Below are 27,425 nucleotides of genomic sequence, written 5' to 3'. Positions count from 1 at the left end.
CTATTGATCTTCCTTCTATCCATTGATTTATTTTTAATGGGCATATTATAGTCATATATAAAATTGGAACAAAATCATGATATATTTCTGCATGCACATAGCATCATTGGGCCAACTTCCTTCCCATTTCTTCCCCCCTTTTACTGTACTGATCTCCTTCTATTTTAAGGAAGATCCCCTATTTCATTCCTTTTTCTTAATCCCTAGTTTCTGCATATTAGAGAAAACATCTGTAGGTTCTAGTGATCTTCATAAAATTAGAAGGAAACAAAAAACCAAGGGTAAATTTGAAGAGGAAAATGTGTGTTGGGCAGATGCTGTTTTGTAAAAGAACAGATTATCCTCTGGCTGTGTTGCGGACAGAGATAAGCATGTGTATGAAATGCAAGGAAATGAAATACTAGATTTCCTGAAATGGTCTGTGCACAGTGGGGAAAAGTTGCCGTGAGCAGAGAAGCCTGGCCTCTTTTAACCCCAGCAAGCCGGTTGGTCCCCAGCCCTACCCAGATGGCTTCTAACCCCACCTTGCAATATCGGTCACAATGGCCAGACGTAATTTCACATCGTTCACGCACCACATAACTAGCAGACCTGAAAGCATACTCAGCAGCGTTATCACTATCCAAGGTACAGGATACCTTTGTCCTTTTCTCAAGAAAAATAGTGCTTTTTTTAAAAAACAGTTCCACACCTACAAAGCCTCACCTGATCATGCACTGCATTATACATGACACAATAGCAATGGTCAATTTTGCAATTTGCCTGGAAACTTTATTTATTACACTCATCCTCAGAAGGGTATAGCTGAAGGGCACTGTTTTGTATGATTCATCAGAATTATTGGTTTCTGAGTATTCCACAGGGGATACAGGGACGCTCCTCAGAGTCACCTTCTTTACAGGAGAAAACTCTGACTCTAAAAGGGACAAGTCCCTCTTATTCTTTCCTGAGAGTTGTGAGATTCAAACACAAGGTGATAAAATAAAAACTCATTCATTTACATATTTTTTTAAGAATTTCATTTTTAAATGTTAAGATACCCTGATGGCAAATAAGGAGAGAAAAAAAATTTCTTTTTAGTTTGTTTATTGACAAAAATAATTAATTAATATACTGCCACGGTAACTTGTTTACAGCCCAACTATATAATTAGGTACTAAATCAGCGGTATCTCTGATACCATCTGAATGGAACATCATTTTGCCAATTAGTAGATGATGCATAATAATGTCAAATGCAAGACGTTACTGGATTTTTAATTAATTTTGGAGCCGGGGTGCTCATGCATCAAACACAACTGTGTCCTCTCTCCTCTTAGAAATTTTGGATCTGTGTAAACATAATTTATGTTCATTAAAAATGCAAGACTCTCTCTCTCCCAGTGTGCCTGGGTGGGATTTTTGAAAGGTGAAACCCAGAAACGAAATTTTCTTCCTGATGAAGATGTGCTTTAATAATTGCTACCCCCCCACCCCCACCCCACCCATTTCTCTTGATTTGCTTTCAGTGCCTGTGGTGGCCCCGGTAAGCGTCAGCGGAGGTGGAGGAAGCCGATCCGAACTCGTCATTACGTGGGAGGTAATTTTATGTCCAACTAAGTCATTTTGAAGGAAAAAAGATTTAGCCAGGCAGGAAGAACACTGAAGGAAAAAAAAAAAAAAACAACACAGAAAGATTTATTGGATCACTCTTGCGAATATATGAAAATACATGGGATAAAAATACACCGTTCTGATGATGAATGACTTAGGGGTGGTATTAGGAAATTCTAACTTGTACTAAGGGATGAGAGGATGAGTAACTCAGCACAGTTTTCTCCCCAGTATAAGAAAAACAACTTCAATATCTAGGGAGCATTGGTTGGTAGCCTTTTCTTTAGTACCAGTTCTGGTTGAACTGGATTATTATTAAAATTATTATTATTATTAATTATTACTAGATTATTATTATTATTATTAGAACTATTCTAATGTGAGGGAGGTGAACCCCTTAGCCAACAGGCCAAGGATGGTTGTTGCTCTAACATTGCTTTTTGTATCCTGTGGACTTGTTCTTTGCAGCATCCAGATGAATATTTAGGCCCGTGGAATACCTTTTCTGCTCACTGTGTTTAATATCATATTGACTTGACTTGTGCGGATGGCAAATTTGTTTCTGGCCTTTTATCTTTAGACTTTCTGCCCGTCTCTCATTTCTAGCGTCTCAGGACTGTCTTGGCCCCTGATGCTGTAGCAGGAGAGGGAAAGGAGAGTCCGTTCTTAGCTCTCCTCCATTTTCTCTGCCAATTTCCCATTCCTCATTATTTTACTCAGCTTCTTTATGACTGTGACCAAAAGACCTCACAAGAACAAGGAGAAAAGAAAAGGCTGATGTGGGGCTTCTTGGTTTCAGAAGTCTAGAGACAGCTGGCTCCATTGCCCTGGGCCCAAGTGATGCAGGACAACATGGCGGAAGGTGGAGGCCAAGGAAGGCTGCTCAGAGAAGCTGGAAGAGCTCAGCTCCCCGAGGACAAAATATAAACCCTGAAGGCACGCCCCCCAGTGACCTACCTCCTCCAGCCGCACCCCACCTGACTAGTTACCATTATTTAATTCATATCATTGGATTAATCTGCTGGCTAGGTTCCAACTCTCATAACCCAATCATTTCATCACTAAGCCTTCTTGCATCTTGCATCGTCTCACACAAGAGCTTTCCTGGGACACTTCATATCTAAGCCATAGCACTCATTCACTGTGCTATCCCTGGATTCTCCATGGTTCTAGAGGGTCGGAGTGGGAGGAAAGGAAAGGGGTAGAATAGGTGCTAGGTGCTAGGTGCTAATGGTTGATCCCTTTGTAATTTGGCCGTGGCAAATATAAAACATAGAAAATGGCCAGATGACAGTGTTTTTCAGAGCACTGTGGGCTGTGACTGTGTTTGGGGTGGGGCATTGTTCCCTCGGAGAGCTCCCACAGAGGACCCCCAGTCATCATTCCTTAGTACAGATCCAAATGGCTGCTGAAGGCATTTCCTAGTTTCTGGATTCTGGTGGTTTGTGCCCAGAATCTTGATGTTGTAGGTGATCTTTGGGGACAGAGTCCCTTTCAAGGCTGCTCATGGACAATCCCTCTTTGAGGATTCCAACTATACCCTTGAGAGCAAGCAAGTTTGCTCCATGTCGGGTGGAAGGTCTGTCCGTGCCGGAGCTTTGCTCTCTCACTCTGCCACCAGTAAGCTTTGCAGATCTCTCTCCATTTTAGAAGTTACTCGGACATTTAAGAGTATGGACAAGCAGGGAGCCCGGTGGCAAGGTCCTCTGAACCTTCTTGCATTGTCTCACACGTGGGCTTTGGGGGGACACCTCATATCCAACCCATAACACAGAGCCCTTGCAGGTGAGGAAACTAAAGCTACCACTGCACAGAGAAGCATTTGAACCCAGCGCTCCCTCTTCTTGCTTTTTTAGTTTGCCATGAGTTAGAATATGAACTGTCCCCCATGCACTTTGATGGCTCAGGGTGGGCAAGAGTCCTTGTGTATCTGCCCTACTGTTCTTGACCCTCTGGACATATTTTCCACAAATTAATTAGCCTTCCCATGAGTCTACCAAGAGAATCACTTCGGCAAAGGCCACATAGTATTTTCATTATAGTGGGCAAGTTTTGCTGGTTTCACACCTTATTTTCTCTCCCCGGTGGTCAGAAATTCCTTAAGGTCCACAGCTAATTATGTTATAGTCTATATATGGGGTGGGATGCTCACGAATTCTGTGCATGTTATTCCTTTCTGAGGAATCAGCAATTGCTATATTCCACAAGTTGGATATCATGTCTGGTTGCTGGACACAGATCAAAATAAATAAAGGCAAAATGGACATTTGCACGTGTTCATGCTGTATGCTCCCAAACACTTCTAAGTTGGAGGGGCTCGTGGTGAATGTGACCTAGAAAACATGAGCATAGATTAACTCTGTAGGATAAAATAGGAGGTGGACATTCATAATGAGAGTGGATGCTTTTTTTATGTAAAGGGTCAGAGAGTGAAATTAGTCAACCTGTGGGCCACAAGATCCTTCTCTAGCTTTTTTCTGGGCTGTTGTAGCTCAGCAGCAGCCACCGGCCACATGTAAATGAACATGGGTGGCTGTGTTCCTGAAACCTTTATTTTCAGAACCAGGCTGAGCCCCAGATTTGGCTACAAGGCGTGGAGGTTGCGGAGCCTTGGCTTCTAACTGTAGATTGAGTTCTTACGACACTGTGGTTGCAAACTAAATCATTAGTCTTTATCTATCCGCAATGGATTTCACTCCCTCTAGAAATTTTCATTCTACTGACCCCTTTCTCTGTTTAAAGGAGGAAACTCTCATTTTTGCTTTCTTGAAACAGCTATGCACATTTCTTCATCGTCTGACTCTCTGTCCATATGAAAAAAAGAAAGAAACAAAGAAAAGAAAAAACTTAAAAGAAGTCTCTTTGGTTCCCCTTCAACTGAACCTGCAGGAAAGTCCTTGTAGTCAATTGACACATGCAGCTCTCCATGAATTCTGAGTCAGCATTCTGATGACATCTGAGCTCAGAGAAGCCTCCCCGACAAGTCTAATATTCCAGCAAGTTTCTAAAATTCTCACAAATCTCTTCCTGTCACCAACTATTTGGTTTTTTTTTTTTTTTTGGGGGGGGGGTTGGTGGTGGTAGGGTGAACTGGGGATTGAACTCAAGAGCACTTGACCACTGAGCCACATCCCCAGCCCTATTCTGTATTTTATTTAGAGACAGGGTCTCACTGAGTTGCTTAGTGCCTTGCTTTTGCTGAGGCTGGCTTTGAACTCGCCATCCTCCAGCCTCAGCCTCCTGAGCCACTGGGATGACTGGCATGGGCCTAGTTTCACCAACTGCTTTAATGCTGGTCTCCTTGTCAAAAAGAAGAGACACACTGATAGAAGGACCCAGCATCCTTGTTACATTTCTGAAGCTGTATCTTCCCTGTTCTGTTCACTTTCTGTATCTCTAAGGCTGTTGCGCATGGCAGGAAACAGAGAATCACTCAGGTCATCTTGGTTAATGGGGATTTAGTTTAAAGCTACGTGGAAAGAGTAACGAGGACAGGGAAATGTCGGTGCAACCTAGCAGCCTGGTCAAAGGCAGAACTGCAAATTTGTTCATCTCTGTTCTGAGCACAGGAGTCCCGTCCAGAACCACCTGTTCTTGTGAACAGTCTCTGGCTTTAGTAATCCTCACCTGTGCCTCAGTTCTTCCCAATTCCACTGCTTCCAATTTTACACCTGGCTACTAGTTCAGTCCTCTCTCCTCTGTGTCTAATTGAGAGCTTCTTTTACTTAGCTTCTAGGTGCACCAGTGCCCTTGCTACTGACCACCTTCTGCATATTGCCTGCCCTGTGATTGCCCACCACCCAGTCCTCCTACTTCAGATGCGAACTTACAGAAGTTGTTTCTATTGGTTACTATCATGCCCAAAGATTTCTTTTCTTTTTTTTTTTTCTTTTGGTGGGATGGATCCCAGAGATGGAAACCAGAGCACTTAACCATAGAACCACATCCCTAGACCTATTTTATTATTTTGAGATGGGGTTTTGCTAAGTTGCTTAGAACATTGCTAAATTGTGGAGTCTGGCCTCAAACTTGTAATTCTTCTGCCTCCGACTTCAGAGCCTCTGGGATTACAGGCATGTGCCACCTCTCCTAGTCTAGAGCACAGAGATTTTTGCACTAGAACAACACACAGATGCTGAGCAAGATGGTCCCTTTGTTCTGGTGCTGTAGCTGGGTCATCAGACGTGGTGTAACTCTGGGGGATACTGCAACACAGTAAATGAACTCCAATGGATAAGGAGGGTCTCAGAAATGTCATTGTGAACTTGAGGGACTCAGGTTATGATGCCCTGTTAGGTGTGCATTTTTAGTTTACCAAAATATCAAGGAAGCATCAGAAAAGCATTTCCTTTGGAAAAACACAACAAAGTCATTGATTTTTTTAAAACATTTTTTTTTTTACTTGTCAATGGACCTTTATTTTATTTATTTACCTGTGGTGCTGAGAATCGAACCCAGTGACTCACACATGCTAGGCAAGTGCTGTACCACCAAGCCACAACCCCAACCCAAAGTCATTGGTTTTTAAATACAAGTTTCTTATAACCAGGTGGATACTAGTCCAGAATCAAGCCCCAAATTCATTTTTCCTTTGTTTCGTTCTATGTGATTACTTATCATTTTTCTTATTTACAGAGTTCTGGGAAAATGGGTACTTTTTTATATTTTGTGATTTGAATAATTTCAGGTTTGGGGATGTATTTTATAGAATTTGATCTCTGTGGAGATTATCACATATTTGCTTATGTCAGGAAAAACACACAGTGCTTCACTACAAATGAAGATATGGGTTTTAAAGATACTAGGAGATTCTTTATGCTTTCTTGTGAGAAATGTTCTGTCTTAAAGGGTATGTTATTGTAACATAATTTCATCACCCACATCTTACAAGATTTTCTTGTGAAATGAAAACATATAGACTTTTAAACAGTTACTAAGTGAATTCTGTGCTGAGTTTAGAATTATGTTTTAGTTTTTAATCTCGAAACCATGTATCTTTTAGACCACATATGATCATCATTCGTGAACGGTTAAGGAACTAGATATAAATGTATAGGATTTGGTTTTTATTTTTAAAGTTTCAACTATTGCTCTAAAAACCTTTCTTTGGGATCATTTTCCTATTGGCATTCCAAGTAAGAGTATTTTTTTTCAGTACGTCACTAAACAGGGCCAAGACCTATGTTCATTTCTATAAAAGAAATGCCGAATAACCACTAAATATTGTAATAGCTCATTACCGTACTTTGGCCCCTTGCTGAGCTGATTGATCACATTCTGACCAAGTCCATTCCAGAAGAGCTGCAAAACGGAGAAGGGTTTGGATACGTCGTCATGTTCCGGCCCGTGGGCTCGACCACCTGGACCAAGGAGAGAGTAGCCTTTGTGGAATCCTCCAAGTTCATCTACCGCAACGACAGCATCACGCCCCTGTCTCCCTTTGAAGTCAAAGTGGGGGTCTATAATAATGAAGGAGAGGGCTCCCTGAGCACCGTGTCCATCATCTACTCTGGGGAAGACGGTGAGTTGACCTTAGTTCTGGGTTGGCTCCGCTTGAGAACTGATTTGCATTTGGCATTGGTTTTCTGGAAGGCCCCTCTGCTAACGGATGGCTCTGTCTTTGTCTGGATGGTAGAACCTCAGCTGGCCCCAAAGGGAACTTCCATCCAGAGTTTCTCTGCTTCTGAAGTGGAGGTGTCATGGAACGCTATTGCCTGGAACAGGAACACAGGACGAGTGCTAGGCTACGAGGTAATCTAGGTGCACTTTCCGCTTCCTCTAAAGGCACCAGTCCATGCACAGCATCCCCGAACCCCTGACCTAGGTTGTACTGTATGTCTGTATTGGTCAGCTTTTCATCGCTGTAACCAAATACCTGAGATAATCGGCTTAAAAAGAAGACTATTTTGGCTCATGGTTTTGGTGGATTAAGGTTATGATTGTTTGGCCAGTTGCTTTGGGGTCTGTGGCAAGGGACCTCTTCACTATGGGAGCATGTGGCCAAGGAACTGCTCACCTCCAGGAAGCCAGGAAGCAATGAGAGACAAAGGAAGGCACTAGGGTCCCAATATCTTTTTGAAGGATGCGACCGCAATGATCTAACTTCCTCCCACTAGGCCCCACCTCTTAGAGGTTCCATGCCCCCAGGTAGTGCCATGGACCTTCAATCAGGGGCCTTGGGAGGGACTTCAGATCTAAACTATAGCAATGTCTAAAGATAAAGAATGAATGAAGGGAAGAAAATCTTTCCAAGTGATCATAAGCAGAAAATTAACAAGTGATAGGCATTTCAAAGGGCACACAGTTTCAGTTAAATAAGATGAGTAAGTTCTAGAAACCTGATATACAGCATTGCACCTGTCATCAATATTAACTTGTTAAAATTTAAGAGGCACATCCATGTTAAGGATCGTTTTCCTTTTAACATGAACCTTCTGATCCAAACAAGAGGTTAAGTTAAACTCACTTGGTAGTATCCTTCCATTCCATGTCTAGAGTGCCACACCTCTTATCTGAACCCTATTTATTTCTCAAAGCTCATCTCTAGGACTGTTCTTTGATCCATGTTGTCTTTCTCCAAATTCTTATAGTTTTGTTTTTGTTTTTTTTTTCCTGTTTCACATCTTTGGAAAACATCCCATGGTTTCATTCCACATAGCTATTCTAATCTCCTAACTAGGCTGTAAGGGCTTAGAAATAGGTATTTACCCTTTATTCTCTTTTTTTTAAATTTTTTATTGTGTCTAAAAGCATGAAAAGGGATCAGTATAAGTTCAATTATTAACTACCCTATGATCCAAAGAACTCTGGTGTTAATGGCAGTAGCAGAACATCATTGCTAGTGTCTTTGATTGACGCATGAAATTTGTTTTGCTCAGATTTGTTATGTACTCTTTGTTGAAGCCGATAACCTTCACACAAGGTTGGAAATTTAGGAAAGCCCAGGTTCTCTAATTTTTATTAAGAATATGTATTCACATAGAGTATCTTTTATTTTTTTATTTATGTATTAGACTTCAGTAATTTGGTTGTTTTGCCATATTCGTCGGTGAATGTGGGAATTGGGAATCATTTTTGTCTCTGACACTGTCTCTCTCCAAATGCCTGCAGTCGATGGTTGTTGGAAAGCCGTGAATGGCTTATTCTTTTCTTTGAATAACCAGATCTTATACTGGACGGACGACTCCAAGGAATCCATGGTTGGTAGGACCCGGGTCAGTGGAAATGTCACCACCAAAAACATCACGGGACTGAAAGCCAACACCATCTACTTTGCTTCTGTGAGAGCTTATAACACGGCGGGGACAGGTCCCTCAAGCCCCCCGGTCAACGTCACCACCAAAAAGTCCCGTAAGTATCCATCCCCCCCCTTGGGAAAATGAGACTGGTCAGTGAGTGGAAGCCCTTTCCTACCCTGGGTCCATTTCATAAGTAATAAATGGACCTTACTGCTGGGTTCCTGTGGTGACCGCATTTGTACCTTTAATGTCAATAACTGTTGGAACCTTCTGGGGACAACCCAGAGAAACTCTTGGGATCTTTCTGGAATTCCCAAGGATGGAGAGCTGTCAGTATTTAAAGACAAAAGAGGGTTATGCTGAAGAGTGGTGACATCAGTTTGCATTTCCCCAAATGAGTTCAAAAACTAACCTCTCATCCCAGAAATGCTGAGACTCTCTCCGAGTCTCAGCAGCACCTGTTAAATGGAGAAAAATTAGCATTGATGGCCTCCTAGAGTGTTGTCCAAGGTTGAAAGTGAAAATTATTAACAAGCACTTAGCACGTTAGTAAATGATGAGTAAATATTTTTTCCTTATTTTTGCTTTGTTTTATTTATCATGTGAGTCTTACAGTGTACCCTGTTGGATATCTAAATCTTTCCTCCGAGGATATCTGTCACTGTACTTTACTTGGATGCCCCTGAAATTTAAGGATGAACTCTTCTGCTGACTCTCACCCATCTCCCTTTCGTAATCACCCTGCCATCTGTCACATAGTTGGGGCCACTAAATCTGAGATGATCACTGATTACTACAGTTGCCCTTGCCCTCTGCCTGAGTTCAGTGATGAACACATATTCTACAATGTGGAGCACAGTGAAAAATTGGGAATGGTCTGATCAAATAGGAGTAAATCATAGCTATAATGTGAACATTTTGTGATTTTATATGTTTAAATATCCCTCGTACACAGTAGATGGGCATACATTACCCGTATTTCGACTATTGATCTGATAACTGAGATGGCTACCAAATGACTAACGGGTGAGTAGTCTATACAGCTTGGATACGCTGGACAAAGGGATGACTCATGTCCTGGGTTGGATGGAGCGGGACAGCGGGAGATCTCGTCACAATACAACAGCTTGCAATTTAAATTTTATAGATTATTTAGTTTTTTAATATCCCATTTAATATTTTCAGTCTATCATTAAGCATGGATTAACTGAAACTATGAAAAGTAAAACTGTGGATGAGGGGAGGACTTCTGTAGTTGTTGAATTTTAAGAAAGACTAAGACATAAATTCAATGCTACCAACAAAATGCCAAACTCTCACTTGCCTATGAATGCTGTGTTGTTACTACTCTTGGGTTTTGGGGAAGACGGTTGAGAAGAGTTTGAAAATCAGGTGATATTAAGGGTTTGAAATCAGATTAAGGGTTTTTTCCCATTATGCTTAGACTCACTATGGTCAAAAAGAACCTGGAAATCATCTTAGTTAATAGACCCTTGGTTAGACAGATGATCCAGTGATGGCCCAGTCAGTACCAGAGCTGTACCAATTCAGGGACCTGTACCAATTCTGGGTACATCACTGATGCTCATCATATGACAGGAAGTGACAAGGCATTCCATTTTTTTCTGCTTTAATTTTCTTATCTGTTCATGAGAAATCCTTCTCTCCTCACTACCTTCCTAAATTATCAGTGGAGTACAAACAAGGCGCTAACAACGAGAAGACCATCGGAAATACCAAGTGCTTAGGAACCATCAAGAGGGAGACACACAGAACTCTCAGGCGTCAGTCATTTCTAGGAAGTAGTACGTGTGGACTACAAGTTCCTAGACCAGTGCTGCACCAATCTACTCAGCTTGAGAGCTGTCCTCTGACGGATGCCCATAGATGGATCAGCTGGAGATGGAGCTCTGTTCTGCCCCCGTCTTGCTCTACCTGCACTAAACTGATGTAGTCATTGACAGACACCTGTATTAGCATAAGTTTCTGTGTTTGTTCTGAAGTCATCCAGAATTCAGCTATTCTGCAGCTAGGAATGGAAATCTCCAATCAATCAGTGGTTTTCAGATTGCCCAGACATTCAGTTCTAGCTGATGGAGTGGCGCCAACGTCACAAAAATTCTGGATGGAATTCAGTTTCTATCTCAAGCAAAATCAAAGGTGATTAGGAACATATAGGAATGGTATTTTTTTTCTTGTTTTTTGTTTTTTTGTTTTAAAAAGCATAGATTTGTATTGTGAAAATCTCACAGAAAATTCAGTGCAGTCATGGAGCCCCGGACTGAGGTCGATTTATTATAGACATCATCCCGTTGGTTGATCAGCTTAAGGTGGTTGAGACCTGAACAGTGAACAAAGCATGTATTTCAGAATGAGATTGCTGTGTGTGTGTCCAGATATATAAATACGTATGCATTTCTGAGATATGTCATGATATATGACATACAAAAGATAGATACAAAACCTCAGTTAGAACTTTTCTTCTGTGACCTGCATTTGCTATTTGATTGCCCATGCAGCCTAACATCAATGTGCATTAGTTTGTGCTAGTCTATGTCTTCTAAAGAAGAAAATTTTCTTTTTAACATCAAGTTTATTCGGCAGAACAACTTGGATGGATTTGATGGAAATTTGGATCAAATGCCAAGAAAACAACTGGTGGTTCGATCTAATAGCACATAATCACTTCATAAAAATGTTGGAGATATATATCTTTTGGAAATGGTTTCATGAACCAGGAATGACATCACCCCAAAATGGAGTGGTTGTGTGTATCTGCTAAGGGAAAAATTGAAATGAGAATCAGAAAGATTTAAGTGAAGACCTCTGTGTTCTTTCTGAATTGAATCAAATACAAAATCTTTGGCAGGTCCCAATTTATTTCGTGAAAAAAATCTACTTTCAGTATTTCTTAAAAATTCGGCTTTCACCAGCCTGTATGCTTCAATGCCATTAACATAATAGCCAACAAGCCCTTGAGAGCAAGGAGGTGACACAAATCTCTATCCTGCTGTATCTGAACACCAGCCCACCTTCCATCGCGGTCTTTTGACATCCTACATGTCAGACATCATGAGGACAGAATGCTAATGCTTCCTAGTGATACTGTCACAAGTTGCCACAGACAGTATTTTAAAACAAATAGAAATGGATTGTCATAGGCTTTTAGAGTTCAGAGGTGAAGAATAGTTTCCCTGAGTAGAAATCTCCGTGTCTGTAAGGACAGCCCTGCCTTTGGAGAATCCTGAGAATTGTTCCTTGGGATTTCCTGGCTTCTGGAGAATTCCTGCTTCCCATTTTGCACTTTGAGTGCTAGCAGCCCTTGGGGAGCTTCCTCTCTCTCTCTCCCCTCTGACCCTCTGCTTCTGTGAGCACAGCTCCTCGAACTCCGACTCTCTTGTCTACTCCAATCTTTCTTTAGGACCCTTAGGATCCCATCAAATCCACCAGAACAATCCAGGATGTTTTGCCCACACCAAGATCCTTAACCTAATCCCACAGACAAGCTCTTCTTTTCCATGGAGAGTTACATAGCCCCAGGATCTGAGAATCAGGAGGTGGACCTTTTTAGGAGACTATTTTTCTGCCTGCCACAGTTATGGAATATGGAACTCCGAGCCTATGACTCCAAGCCTGCGTTAATTTCTTCAAGCTGCATCTCACTTAATTCTGCAGCAAACCAAGGAGTTTCATATTGTCATTCTTAGACATGAGGACAGGAAGGCTCAGAAAGGTGTTTCCACGTCATCCATTACACTGATACGCTGTAAGCATGAAATCTCTTCATCCTGTCTCCACTGTTCTGGTTTATAATATCCCCCTCTGTTATGGTTTGGATATAAGGTACCCCCAAAAACCTTCCATGTGAGAATATACAGCAAATTTCAGAAGTGAGATGGTGATAAGAGCTGTAACCTAATCAGTGGATGAATCCTCTGAGGGACGAACAGTGGTAACCATAGGCAGGTTGGATATCCTCACTGCAAGAGGTAGGTCACTGGGGGTGTTCCTTTGGGGTTTATATTTTGTTCCTGGTGAGTAGAGCTCTCTCTCTCTCTGCTTCCTGGTGCCATGTCCTGAGCTGATTTCCTCTTCCACCATTAAACCACGAAGCAAAGAAAAGACCACCAACTCCAATTTTAAACCAAATTAAAGCAAGCTTGTAATTCCGGCCAGCCGGGACTGTCTCTCCCCAAAATCCGTGGGTTAGAGATCATCACCCCAGCTCTCCAGGAACAAGGTTTTATAGCACAAAAAAGTTGCAAAAGGGGGGTGTCTTGAGAACTTACAGATAACAGGATTTTGACAAGCAGAATCCAAAGGCAGACAGTAGGTTAATGATCTAAACGGTTCAACATTTCAAGTTAGGGAGTCAATTTAGATCCCAACACCAGAATTTATGAGGTGCCGCTAAGGTCTCAGAGAGGGTTGTTATCTGGTCAGGGAAAGCCAGGCGTGGGTGAGTTCAAGGCACGGGCAGGCATTCCAAGCAAGTTTGGAAATCACAGGAATTTACAGTAAAATAGAAATTAACTTTTTATGACTGTGATGAGATGGCTCCCAATCTTCAGGTGGAATTAGGCTGGGTTCACCCGTCTACCAGTGGAATCAGCCAACTATGGACTGAACCTCTGAAATCAAGGACCCAGACAAACCTTTCCTCCTCTAAGTTGTTCTTCTCAGATCTTTTGGTTACAGCAATGAATAGCTGACTAAAGCACTCTCCGTCTGAGTAGTCCCTCTCCCTCCAAATGAAGCCTCAAACTGCTCTGAAATTTTCTGGCCTAAAATGAAAACCTAACCTACCCGTGTCCCCACATTTTCATTCTTTTCTTTTTTCCCATAGAATGAAAAATAACAAAAAAAAAAAAAAGACACACTCGATCTTGGCCAGTCTGTCTCAAAGTCCCTCCCTCTCCTACCCCTCAACTAGCTCTGACAGTCATCTGGATGTGACTCCCGCTCAGCCCTCATCCATCTGTGTGATGCGTCCACTTTATTTGACAACTCTGGATACACCTTCTCATCTGAGAGAGGAGCAAGGATGCTGTGTACCTCTAGCCCTAGCAATGAGACCCGAAAGATGTGGCTAGCAGACACCCCAGCGACCCACTGGCTGCCACGTATGAGCGCTCCGTGCCTCCTGTTGTGTGTGATTCTTCTTTAGAGGGGATTGCACATCGTTGCATTGTTAGAGAGCAGGAGGGAACCGCTCTTTGCTGCCCATGTTTCTCTTTATAAATTCGTGGCAGAAATTTTCTTTTGGAAGGACACCCACCGCCTACATGAGAAATCCCTTTAATGAAATGTTGGAGATAGCCCTGATTCTAAATACCAGCCTTGGATTTCACTTGGATTTCTCCACGTCCTTGAGATATCATCAGGATCACCTCTGAGTCGTGGTGACATCAAAAAATTCTGTATCTATCGCACATTCAAACTGTCACTGTGTGTGGATTCTCTGTCTGATGTCTGATCTTCCTCTGGGAATTGAGATAGCAGAGCTCATATTTACCAAAATCTCTGCCTAGTCTGATTGGGTTAGCTAAAAAGGAGGTAGAACCTTTTTTTTTTTTTTTTCCTGGAAATAAGATGATTTGTTTATCCACTAAAGAGATAGTGGCTTTTGGGATTCTTGCCTTCAGGCACTTTTTCTTGTAGTAGAAAAATAACTGAAAGTAAGCAAAGATGGAGTTGAAATACTAATGAATTATGAAAATACTGTGAATAAAATAAGAGTCTCAGATATATCTAAGAAGAGATACCTGTCCTGGAAGAATGCATATTTGGATAGGTCATCAAAGATCCAAAGAATTAGAAGACTGAAGGACTTCTACATTGAAAAAAAAAAATTGCATAATACAAAGTTGCTGGGAGCCATTAGCCAAGTAGGTATGACAATTTCCTTGCCAGCATACCCCATGTTGCAGTGACATTGAATGTAGGTGACCTTGCTCAAGGACCAAGGCAGATTAGGGTGTTCCTGGTTTTAAGATAATCATGTTTAGGGCGTTCCCAGTTTAGGTTCCAGGTTTAAGGTTTAAGATTATTCCTGCTGGGAATAGGGCGTATCCTGCTGCCTGAGTTCCCCTTGAGTTCTCACGGGATTTAGACAGTATATTTTGGAGATAGAAGCCCAGAGAACGTGGATTTGGGCAGAGAACGTGGATTTCCCCAGAACGTGATTGTAGACGGCTGGTGTGAGTTCGGGAATAAAGAGTTGCTGTTTGAACCTACAAGCTGTGTGGTGGCTTGTGATTTTGTGCCCAGCCAGACTGTGGCACAAAGTTGCTTCAGTGTGCTACTATTGTTGCTATGGATGACCATGATGACAGTGGTGTCCCTATATTTAATAAACCTCAGCCATTCAGCTGTACGGACTGTGGCTAAGTGATATGACACATTTGCAAAGGCAGCTCAGAGGATCTCCAAATATACTGTGATCCACCCAGACATCACTTACAAGGCATTTAGATTTTCAACGAAAGGAAGGAAAATATTTACATAAATTCTAAGAGGAAAATAAAAATTAAAAAAAAATACCACAAAACAAAACAAACAAAGCCCTGCTCGCGTAGAAAGACGCACTGAGAAACAGGAGCAGAAAGTGTTTACAAATTTTGTCTCCGTTTGGCCCCTGACGTTGACTGACTAGCGCTGGGTGCTAGATTCTTTCTTGCTGTAAATATGCAATCAATCCATATTTAGACATAAAGGAAGCATTAAGCTTTTATTCTCTCTTGCACTTATGTTCTTTCTCTCTTGCCCAAATGTCAGCCCCATGCTGTTACTCAGAAGTGTAACATAAGAAGTTGTTTTTGAATTGAGTTCACAGTGTGAACTACAGTTGAATATAAATGCCATCTACAGAAAAATTGATTACAGGGAGACCATTAGAGCTGTGGAGGCTAGTTTAATGTCGCTTTGTCATTTGATTAATAGGAAATGATTTCGTCCTTGGAAATTGCCTGCAAAACTTTTTTTTTTTTTTAACTAGAAGAAGTACTTGTTTGTTTAGTTTACCAGTATAAACCTGGTACAGGCTTTATGACATGTGTTTCATATATTCCACAGGAAGGGCTTTGGCTTTTTGCGGGGTGGGGGTATGAGGAATTGAACTCAGGGGCACTCGACCACTGAGCCACATCCAAGCCCTATTTTGTATTTTATTTCGAGGAAGGGTCTCACTGAGTTGCTTAGCAGCCTCGCTTTTGTTGAGGCTGGCTTTGAACTCACTATCCTCCTACCTCAGCCTCCTGAGCCACTGGGATTATAGGCATATGCCCCCACACCTGGCCTTTGGCTTTTTAAGGTAATAGAAATTACAGTTCCATCCTAGACATTTGCAACCCACTTTAATCAGCTTCATGGAGACAGAGCTGGTAACAGTGCTCTTTTTAAGGTGATAGTCTTCTAAAGAGCTTTCAGAGGTTTTTTTATTATTATTATTTTGTTTTTTAACGGCAGATGTGTGGCACGGTCATTTTAGAAACCCTTGTGGATAAAGACAAAGGCTAGAGACTAGTAGAACTTCCCAGATAATTAGCCGAGAGTCTTCCATTTGTATCTTCCTTTCAAAAATCCTATAAAGAAGCAAGTGAGAGTTGTATTATTAAGGGACAGTCTTGAATATATGCTAATTATACTTAAGAAGTGAATCAATTGCCCGCTTCTGAATTTTACTATTGGTAACAAACCACGGTTGAACACCATTGAAAAACTGATTATTTCATAACACCACAGTGGCAAACGTCTGGTCTTAGGAGAGAGAATTAACAGTTATTGAGTTTTTTTTTTAATATGTACCACTAAGGAAGAGAAGCACGTTTCATATTTTGTTTCATATAGGCTGAGAATCTTATAAACTAGGAGTGATTAGTCTCATTTCAAAAATAAGACAACCGGGGCTGTTGGCAGAGAATAGATGCAAATTCAAGTTCTCTCTGACTTCAAAGGCTGCCTCTTTTTACTCTTGTGATAGCAAGAAAAATAAAGCATTCTAATTAATCCATGTAACTGGCCACTCATTCCAAAGTACTCCTGGCGGAAGTCCCCTCAGATATTATTGGGGTATTTTGCTTCTGCTTTGATTGATGAGGAAACAAGAGCAAACATGTCAATCACAAGGTTATTGACAAGGTCACAACTCACTCATCCACACTGCTGGTGTAAGTCAGTTCTCTGTCTCCTTCTTGCACATTGCTTCATCAGTGAGCTCTGGGTGTTCAAAACAGTGCTTTTTCTCTAACGCGAGCAAACAAATCCAACCCAGCACCCGAAGAAACGTTCCAAATCCATCAGGCCCAACGACATTGAAGGATGAATTTTTATTTGCTGCGTATTGATTGCATGATGAAGTTCATGTTGCTGCTCCGTCTTAAAGAACAGAAATCAAAGAAAGACAACCAAAAAGTATACCAGATTTTTAAAGCCGGAATATCTTGTGAGACTTTTCATATTACTTATGTTTTTTTTTTCTAAGAGCTGAGAAAAAGAAAGAAAAAAAAAGATGAGAAAAGACACTTTGGAGTAAAATACAGGAGGATAATTACAAAAATCATTAATATTGCCATCTGGTCCTTCAGAGGTAAATGTATTGGCAGGGAGGCATTCAGCCTTTGCTGAACATAGACTTCTCGAGCCTTTAATTAGGGCTAGGTTCGTTCTAGGAGACGGTCAGTCCGATGGGTCTGTCCATCTAACGAACACACATGGATTGCCGTGGGTCCAACTTCGGCATTTGTCTTGGAAGGTAGGACAACATAATGAATGGCTGGGCCACATTGGGTCACCTACGAATCTGCCCATGGCCCACGGCATGATCAATGTGACCTGAGAAAATGGCAAAGGACCTTGAGAAGTTTTCTTTCACCATCTGATTGCAAGACACTTATGAAACATATCTGAATTGGGTGCCTCTTCTGTGCCACGCACGAGGGTGCTGGGGTCGGTAATAACAGAGTTGAGAAGGCTCAGATCCTGCGCAAAGTTAGAGAAACACGTGGCCGAGAGGAACTGTCATTCATCATGATAAATTCACAATAAATATAAACGGAGCCCCCATGGGAGCATCGGAGGGAGCATTTCTCTACATGTCCCAAGGGTGACATTTGTGGCCAGGTGAACAGTAGTGGTGTTCCGATGGATTTGGAGACCAGGGAATGCACGGTCATACCACATGGGACACCCTGCATCCTGCATGATGAGAAAGAATTTCCAATACTGTGTAAGAGCTGAGGCAGTAGGTAAGTGAAAATTCCAACAGACGTCATTTCCGCCAGGGTCATTCAGCTTCGCAAACTCCAAAGACTTGCCAAGAAACATCTTCCTGGGAAGTTTTATCTTTGCCTCTGCTTTGCAGCTGGATGATGTTAAATCTCTCCTAGTTTTTCACATGTCAAAAACAATCACCCGGGGCTCAGATCTTTGTCCAGGTCAAATCTCTGTCCCCCTGGTCATAGGGACGCACCTGATTGGAAACCAAGAGACCTGCCTTCTGACCTGGTCTGCCTCCAGATAGCTGTGTTTGTTGGGATGAGTGACTTCCCGGCCTGGAATCTGGATTTCTTGTTTGTAAATCGGTCTTGGTGAACTGGGATCCTATACTTTTAGGAGGCTGCCTCTAGTTCCTGACTTTCCCTCTCCCCCCCCGCAAAAAAAAAAAAAAAAAAAAAAACATTGCTTTCAAGGAACTCAAAGCCACAGTTTGGAGTTGGGGGAGACACCCTCTGAGATAATCAGTCTCTTTCTGATGATTCTTTTTATCCCCTTTTTTGGGTTCCCACCAGCTCTATTTACATTAAATGACATACTCCATGCTTACTGTGCAGCATGGGTGATAGAGTTGAGATAGACACACTTTTCTCATCAGAATTCTAGCTTGAGCTATCTGTGAATAGAGGCTTTTTCCATCTTCAAATAGTCTGGGCAGTTAGGACTTCTGTCACATACACTCAGAATGACAAAGACATGGTCTATACTAATATGAACACACAGCAGACTGTGCTAAGACCTTGACATTTTTCTCTTCTCCAGACTCTGCTAACAGATTCCCCTATTTTCTTTAAAATCAACCACTAATATTTTGCTTAGGATATCTTGAGTTGGTTGCAGTGTTACAGCCAAAGAGTCCTAAACAGTTCCAACGCCACCAGAATTTGCTTAACATACCCATTGACTGACAGCTCAATGCCATCCTAATCATTAGAGACTTTTGATTCATTTGTACACAACCAACACACTCAACGGCCATGATTAATAAATTAACACTGGACATTCGGGAAGCCATTATTAATTCATACGCTTGTCACAAAGACATTCTCAAATGACCGGAATTGGAATCAATTCTGCTTACTCTGATTACAATTAACACGAGATTTCAAATGACACCAAAAACATTTTAGCTCCTTCTATGCTAATCATCGGAGACTCGTTCTTCCCATTTCGTGTTATAGCACAGCGTGCAGTGGCCATGAGCTGATTAATATTCACTGGATTCTTTGATTGTCTTTTAAAGCTCCCAGCCAACCACCCGCCAACATTGCCTGGAAGCTCTCGAACTCCAAGTTATGCTTGAACTGGGAGCACGTGAAGACCATGGAAAACGAGTCTGAAGTGTTGGGCTACAAGGTGAGTCTTACTTTTCCTTCAGTTCTATGAATTATGACACCAGGGAATCAGGAATGTCATTTTTTAAAAAAGTAGAAAACAAATTTGCTGCCTATGGAGACAGGATAATTTTAGTTTATTTATTTATTTATTTATTTGGGTACCAGAGATTGGACTCAGGGGCACTCGACCCCTGAGCCACCTCCCCAGCCCTGTTTTGTACTTTACTTAGAGACAGGGTCTCACTGAGTTGCTTAGTGCCTCACCATTGCTGAGGCTGGCTTTGAACTCAAGATCCTCCTGCCTCATCCTCCAGGGCCGCTGGGATTATAGACGCGCACCCCCATGGCACCCAGCAGGATGATTTTACAAAGTTGTTTGAAAAATTGGTGCTTTAGGGTGCTTGACTGAAAAGGTCTCAGAGTCTGAGTCCAGTGATATATCCTGGGCCATCATAATACAAAATTTTACAGGGTTCCATATTGTATTTTTTTTTAAGGTGACTCCTTTTGCCATCAAAAGGTGATGTGTGTTTGGGTAGTAGATGTGAAATGTCTATGAGGTCAAAGGATACATTCAAATAGAATTTCTAGAACTCAGGGTCCAGTATGCTGTGACCTTTCAAAATCATTCAGATGATTTAACAAGGGTATTGCCAAGTACCCAGAGCACAGCATGTCCATCAGTGGAAATACATACTCAGACACTTGACATGGGTCCAAACCTAACACCGACTTAAACAGCCAGCACCAATGAGGATAGCCTCAAGCCACTTAATTAGCAGAGATAAATCTAGTCATTCCAGAGACAGTGGCCAAAGTAGAAATCTTTTTGTTTCTTTCTTTTTTTGTTTGTTTTTTAAACTAAGATGAAACCCAAGTGTGCTCTACCACTGAGTCACATCCCGGCCCTTTTTATTTACGTATTTATTTTATTCTGAGATAGATTCTTGCTAAGTTGAATAGGTCCTGGATAAACTGCTGAGGCTGGCCTCACCCTTTGGATTCTCCTGCCTCGGCCTCCTGAGTCACTGGGATTACAGTACCCGGCAGATAAATCTTTCTCTTAGCAACAAATGTGTTTAAAGAACAGACATCGCCTTAACTCTTTCATATGAGGGTCACAGTATGGGTAATGACGTGCCTCATAGTGTTCCATAACAGGGTGTGACGTGTCTCAGGTCCCTATTAACCCCATTCACCATTTTATGCAGATTCTGTACCGGCAGAACAGACAGAGCAAGACTCATATTTTGGAAACAAACAATACCTCCGCTGAGCTCCTGGTTCCCTTTGAAGAAGACTACTTGATAGAGATAAGGACGGTCAGCGACGGCGGGGACGGAAGCAGCAGTGAGGAAATCAGAATTCCAAAAATGTCCAGTGAGTGGGCTCCCAGGGGCTCTTATAGATTTTCTAGTCTAAACAGCTGCGCAAGGAAACCTGGGCTTCAAGAAACTTCCTAATTCTTGTTAAATTATTGGGGAGAAACGAAAAGGCCTGTGGTTCCATTTTTATTGGTGAACCAGAAGGGAGGAGGCAATTTTTCTTTAATCTTTCCAACTTGCATTGTGCATTATTCATGGCAGTCTTAGGTTTATTCATTTGAGAAAAAAAAAAAAAAAAACACAAACTCTCTGTGTTCTTGGTGGGCAATTTCTTCATTCATTCTGTTGGCACCAAAGATGCAGAATTTTTTTTTTTTTAATGGATTCTTAAAGGCCTCATAGAACAGGGGTAGCAAATGAGAAGTGTGCTTCCCATACCTCGCTTTCCAGATTCAGGGCAGACATCACCAATCAACCAACCGCATTCATAATGAACCCCTCCACAACTTGGCAGTAAGATCCTTATTCAGGCCAGTGCCAATCAGTCAGACTTAGGATATAAGAATATTTTAGCGTCTTTGCTTGAAAGGAATGAGGAGGGCCTGTGGCTCTGATTAATGTCCAATCATCAACCATCCAAGTGTATTTTATTTTATTTATTTTCGTACCAGGGATTGAATGTAGGGGCACTTAACCACTGAGCCATATCCCCAGCCCTTTTGTGTATTTTATTTAGAGACAGGGTCTTGTTGAGTTGCTTAGGGCCTCACTAAGTTGCTGAGGCTGGCTTTGAACTCAAGATCCTCCTGCCTCAGCCTCCCAAATCACTGGGATTACAGATGTGAGCCACCACACCCAGCCATGACCAATTTTAACTTGCACTTCAGGCAGGCATCACCAATTTGGACCCTCTTTGACTGCTGTTTTGCATTTAAAACAGCCTAAAACAAAGAGTAAAGGGACCTCCTAAAATTAAACATATTATAATTAAAGTGAATATAATAAAATATATGACTGGAAGAGAAATGAGTGTTTTGTATCTTGAAGAATTGATCTAATGAGCCATTATATGTTTCCAAGTGGTTTTCTGTTCTCCTTTTTATTTTGCAGGTCTGAGTTCCAGAGGAAATCAAGTCTTAGAACCTCACACTCATTTCCTGTCCGTCATCATACCGGTTTTTTACTGTTTTGCTATTCAGCTGCTTATACGATGAATATAACCGTAAATGGTTGGGAGTTTTCTGAAAGCTAAATCATTCTGTAAATATGCTCTCCAGCCTCCAACACGCAAATTCTTAATACAGACTTGTTTGGAAAGAAGAAAAAATGTATATTATTAAGATCTTGTAAATATCTGTGGTACATTAATAAAAACAATTTTAAACACTTTTGAATTTGAAAGTTCACACATGATTGCATACATTCAGAGGTGCCAAGTTAATCCGGGGAATTGCAACTGCTGCGTCTTTCAAGAGACTTTTATATGGAGAGTAAAAATAACTCCCCTTTGAAGAGGATGATAGATACAAAATGGTTTTGCATCTCTGTGCATTTGAATGTACTCCAGGCCACTCACTTCAGTATTTAGAAAATGCTCCCTGCATCCAAATAAAATATAATTATTTGTTTATAGTTGGGCTTCTTTCAAAGCATCAGCTATTAGAAGGCATGGTGTGCTTTAATGTCTGAATCAAGTTGGGATGAGAAATATTTGCACCCCCAAAACATATATATACACAATGTTTTTCCAGGGTCACTTTTTATAGGGGGGGTACCAGGGAATGAAATCGGGGGCACTCAACCACTGAGCCACATCCCCAGCCCTATTTTGTATTTTATTTAGAGACAGGGGTTCACTGAGTTGCTTAGAGCATCACTGTTGCTGAGGCTGGCTTTGAACTCGAGATCCTCCTGCCTCAGCCTCCTGAGCCGCTGGGGTTATAGGTGCGCACCACGGATCGCGCCTGGCCAGACTCACTTTTTAGGCATTTCGGTCATGATAATGACCAAAAGAAGTGCTTCGCGGCAAAGGAAAAGAAATGAAGGGAAATGGGCACCCACATAAAATAACCCAGCCATCCTGACTTCCCGTGAACAGCGTCTCAGAGCCCAGTTTACCCTTTCAGCCGATTCCACATTCTAAGTTAGTTGCGTGAACAAGAGTCAGGTCATGATTACAACCCGACAGCACTCTCCAGGGGGCCTTCTTGTTACATCATAAAGAATCTGAGAACAGAGGTATTGGACCAGGTTTTCTATGTTGTGGTCAGCGTATATTTGGCATGGTACCTGGGCTCGGTTGTCAGATGTTTCTGCAATCATAAACAAAATCCCATGTTAGGCAAGGATTTAGGAAGATTCCTGTGGGTAGAGTGTCCTCTAGGATGGACCCGAGAGAGTTCCTGGAAGCGCAGAGCCCGGAGAACACGGGAGGTGACTGCCACTCAAGATGTCCCTCCATTTCCTTCCCAGACAGCGTGGAGGGGTTTACCCTGCTCTCAACCCCCAACCAGCACCTCCAAGCCACTGTCATTAGTTGTCCTGGGGAGCTCAGAGTGGGCAAGGACACACTGGTTTCGCTTTCTTCGCATGGTGCAAAGTTTCCAATCAGGTACAACTTATTTGAACTGTCCTCACCATCAAGCGTAAACCCTCCGTGCACATAATTCTTAAAATCGGATGTCATTTTCATTCCTTCCATGTTTCAGGACTCTTTAAAAGGCCCCCACGGAGTCAGTCACAGATGGACATTGGTTTTTCCATTGGCCTAGAACTTGCTCCTCGCCTGAGGAATACGTTGCGCATACAGTTCAAATTAATGAGCCTGGTGCTGGAAGGGGGCTGGCTGTGGTTTTTATGGAGCTCATCAAACAACAACAACAGATACCAATTGCTTCACGCGTGTTCACAGCAGCCATTTCCAGCGCACATCTGTGTGTGTCTGGTGTAGGAACTTAATGGCTTCCCCAACCTGCTGAGACAAGATTTTTGTCCTCCTCCCTAGAAAGGAGATCCAGAGTTAAATCTACTGAAATTGGCCTTTCCGCCAATCCAGTGAATATAAGATGCAAAATCATTGTACGTGAATCCAAAGGCAAGTCATGTCTTGTCAGTCTTATATATTTGCAGAGTACTCTTTCGGTTTATGATTTCTGGGGTGCTTAAAAGACTATGTTATCCAATATCTGATCTAGTATTTGCTTATTCATCACTTCCTGCTAAGTGTTTTGGAATGTAATTTGGCATTAATATGAAGCAGTCTAACCTGTGGCTTCATTTGAATCTTACCCTTGGTGAGAACTGAGACTCCTCTTAAGCATCTCCATTTCACTAATATGGAGACATGAAAAATATAGAATATTTGTCAGGGAACAAGGGACACTCTAAGTTGTTTAGAAAACGGAGCTGCTACAATCTCCTGCTTAGGAATGAAACCACTAATGAAATCAGTTACTGCAGTTCTTTTAGTGCCCCATGGACCATATAAGCCAATTTCGTCTTTGTGTCAAAAGTCAAAATAGCTTCCAGAGAAATGGGCTGTCCACCTACTCTTGACACTGAACCTCACTGAAAAATAAAACCAAGGTGGGTCGGTCACTCCACAGCAAGGAAGTTTTCTGCAGGATGGACCTACCTCCCTGGAACATGTGACCATTTCCAATAGATGGCTTTATGGACTGAGTGGGTGACTGTTATAAAGTCTTACCCATATGATAATTAATTTATTTCCATACTTCCTACACGAGAGGGAAAAGATGTGGCTGGACCCAGACACAGCCAGAGAAGGAGCAGGAAATAAGGAACAAGAGACAGGATACTGGGGACAAGTGATTCTCAGGCTAAGGGCTGCCCAGATAATGTGGACTTCCCCCGCGCAGCTCCATGAACTCTCTTTTATTGTTCCATTCTCCCCTTTTAACTTTACACCAGAGAGTCACTTATAGGGGGGCATGCCTGCTCTCTTTAAAAGCAGAAAGAGAAACGGAGGGCATCTAAGGATTCCTCCCATGAGTAATCCTAATATCTTGTTGCCTCTGGATTTTAACAACCCATATCCGTCTTGAGGCAACAGGAAGGAAATCCTACTCTCACTTTATTCGTTTGTAAAAATGATATGTGGAATTGACAGGGTCTCCGAGTTCTTACAAAGCCCTACAGTTTTATATTAGTGTCACTGTGAGGCTACTTTGGGCACAAAGCAAGGTTTCATGAATCTTCACAAATGGTGAGGGATGGCCTGCAATTTCTCTGAACCCCAAATCCAGTAGCATAATCATTACCTCCCATGAGTAATCCTAATATCTTGTTGCCTTTGGAGTTCAACACCCCATATTTCCTCTTGAAGCAACAGGAAGGAATAGACACTCTTTCTGAGCCATAATTTATTACTTCGTTTGCTTTATTTATTTGGTATATTTATTTCAACAGTATTTGTTATTGTTGTTATTGTTGTTGTTGTTGTTGTTCTAGAATTCTGGAATTTGTTCATTTTGTCCCTGTTGAACTCAGCATTTACATCAGGGTTCTCCAGAGGAACAGAACTCACAGGACGTGTGTGTGTGTGCAGAGACAGGGAAAGAGGTCTGACGTGGAAATGGGTAATGAGATTACGGAAGCCAAGAAGTCGCAATGCAGAGTGGCTTCCGGTCTAGTTCCAGACAGAACTCAGGACTGGGAACCAGGAGGGCTGACGGTCTAAGTTCCAGTCAGAGTTCAAATGTAAAGGTAGGAGATGACTGAAAGACTATCAGAGAAGAAGAATTGTTTCTTACTCAGGTTTTGGATTCTATGAAAGCCCTCGGCATGTTGGACGATGGCCCTCCACATTGGGAAGGGAAATCTGCTGTACTGAATCTACTGATCCAAACATTAATCTTATCCATGCAAGTCATCCAACACACCCCGAATAATATTGAACCCAACACCCAGGAACCAAGCGTCCGGCCAAGGTGCCACATACAATTAACTGAAATGATGCTCTTTGGGTGATACTAATTCTGTTCTAATCCCACCCACTTTTCAAATGCAATGACTTAAATCCTACTCTCAGTTTATTCATTTGTAAAAATGAGATGTGGAAATGACAGAGTCTCTGAGTTCTTACAAAGCCCTGCAGTTGTATATTAGTGTCACTGTGGGGCTACTCTGGGCACAAGGCAAGGTTTCATGAACCTTCACAACCCCCACGCACTCTGAAATACTTTCTCAACCCTTTTCCATATTTTCTCTGGTTGCAAGGAGCTTTCTTACCTGGAATTTCTTACCTGGAATTTACTACCATGGCCAAGAGCACTCAGAGACGGAGGCCCATGTTCATGGACACCTTGGAGAATCACAGGTATATATTGGAGTAGTTGCCAAGATCGAGGCTGGCATAAATTTTGTTCAGTTAAAAAAAATAACAAAAATTTAGGTAGCTTGGTAAGATTTTCATAGTGAATAAAGTCATTGGGTACTTGGGAGGATTTTGACTTTTTCCACTTTCTGTGGTACAATGTCCACTCTTTAATAAGACATAGTTGGGCATGAAAGAGAGTTTCATATACTCTGTTTTAACATGGTCTTCCTTTGCCAAAGACTAGATTACTTAATAACAAGTTCTATTATTATTTGAATTTTTTATTGTTTGAGAAAATTCAAAAATTCAGAACCATTGGTGTTTCTTTTTTTAAGCAATGTTATTGCTAATATAATTCACTTTTTCTTTATTATTATTACTATTAATTTATTTGTTCTTCTTAGTTATACATGACAGTAGCATGTATTTTGACATATCATCATACAGGGAGTATAACATCCCATTCTGGTGGCTGTACATGATGTGGAGTTTCACTGGTCAGGTATTCACGTATGTACAAAGGAAAGTTATGACCAATTTACTGTCTTTCCTAATCCCATCTCCCCTCCCTGCCCTTCATTTCCCTTTGTCTAATCAAAGAATGTTTTTTCAGGAAATTACATAGAGTCGATTTTAGGTTTTCTTGTAGACCCTACCAGCTCCTATCCCTGTTCTTAGTAGCACTTGGTGCAGTCCTGTCCAGAGAGAATCATGCTAACTACAGGTGTTTCCTTTTCTGTCCTGATACAACTGAATCTTAGGACAATGCGCTTTTTCTTAGATTCCTTAAGAAAACGAGTGCTTTCATTTTACAAGCCTAACAGAAATAGCAAGCTAACAAACTTCAGATTTAAGTAGGCACATGCTATAACCTTGAACAAAATTAAATAAAATTCTTGGAATAGAGACTTTTTTTGAGAAAACTTCAGAAAAGCTAAGTGTTTGTGCCTTTTTCACAATGCGTACCTTAAAACTTGGTTAGGCATGCTTTGGAAGATGATTAGTTTGCTCAGAGCAAAGCTCTGCAGAGAAGAAAACTCAGCAACTCTTTGAATAAGGGCAACAAGCTGCTTCTGAATGAGAGAGAAAAGGAATCCTGATGTAAACGGGTTTCACTCCACACCCCATCAAAGACGAGGAAGCAGGCTGGCCTGAAATATTTGCGGGTTGCCCCGTTATTCCAGGAACTGAGAGCTCTATTGGGTAGGGCCCTATTCTTGGGCACCGTAATATTTATGAGTCACTGTGGAGATGAAAAGCACACCATAAAAGTTCTAATAATTTTTATTATGGTGATTTTTTTTCCCAGAAGTATATTGACG

General features: G+C 41.7%; 1 protein-coding gene across 1 annotated transcript in view; it reads left to right on the top strand.

The window, feature by feature from the left end:
- Cntn6 (contactin 6) overlaps positions 1-22,357 on the top strand; it is a 288,762-nt gene extending 266,405 nt beyond the window's left edge. The window contains 8 exon segments of the mRNA XM_046425552.2: positions 1,508-1,578; positions 6,879-7,113; positions 7,228-7,343; positions 8,756-8,942; positions 19,347-19,459; positions 20,652-20,820; positions 21,876-21,943; positions 21,945-22,357. Coding sequence (XP_046281508.2) covers positions 1,508-1,578; positions 6,879-7,113; positions 7,228-7,343; positions 8,756-8,942; positions 19,347-19,459; positions 20,652-20,820; positions 21,876-21,943; positions 21,945-22,010 — 1,025 coding nt within the window. The 3' untranslated portion in view covers positions 22,011-22,357.
- Positions 22,358-27,425: the final 5,068 nt, after the last annotated feature.

The sequence above is a fragment of the Marmota monax genome, unplaced genomic scaffold (genome assembly GCF_021218885.2).
Source record: "Marmota monax isolate L192 unplaced genomic scaffold, Marmota_monax_Labrador192_F-V1.1 WCK01_AAM20220418_F8-fsc00028, whole genome shotgun sequence".
NCBI classification, from domain to species: domain Eukaryota; kingdom Metazoa; phylum Chordata; class Mammalia; order Rodentia; family Sciuridae; genus Marmota; species Marmota monax.
The sequence above is the reverse complement of the archived record's forward strand: the minus strand, read 5'-3'. Positions and strand labels throughout refer to the sequence as shown.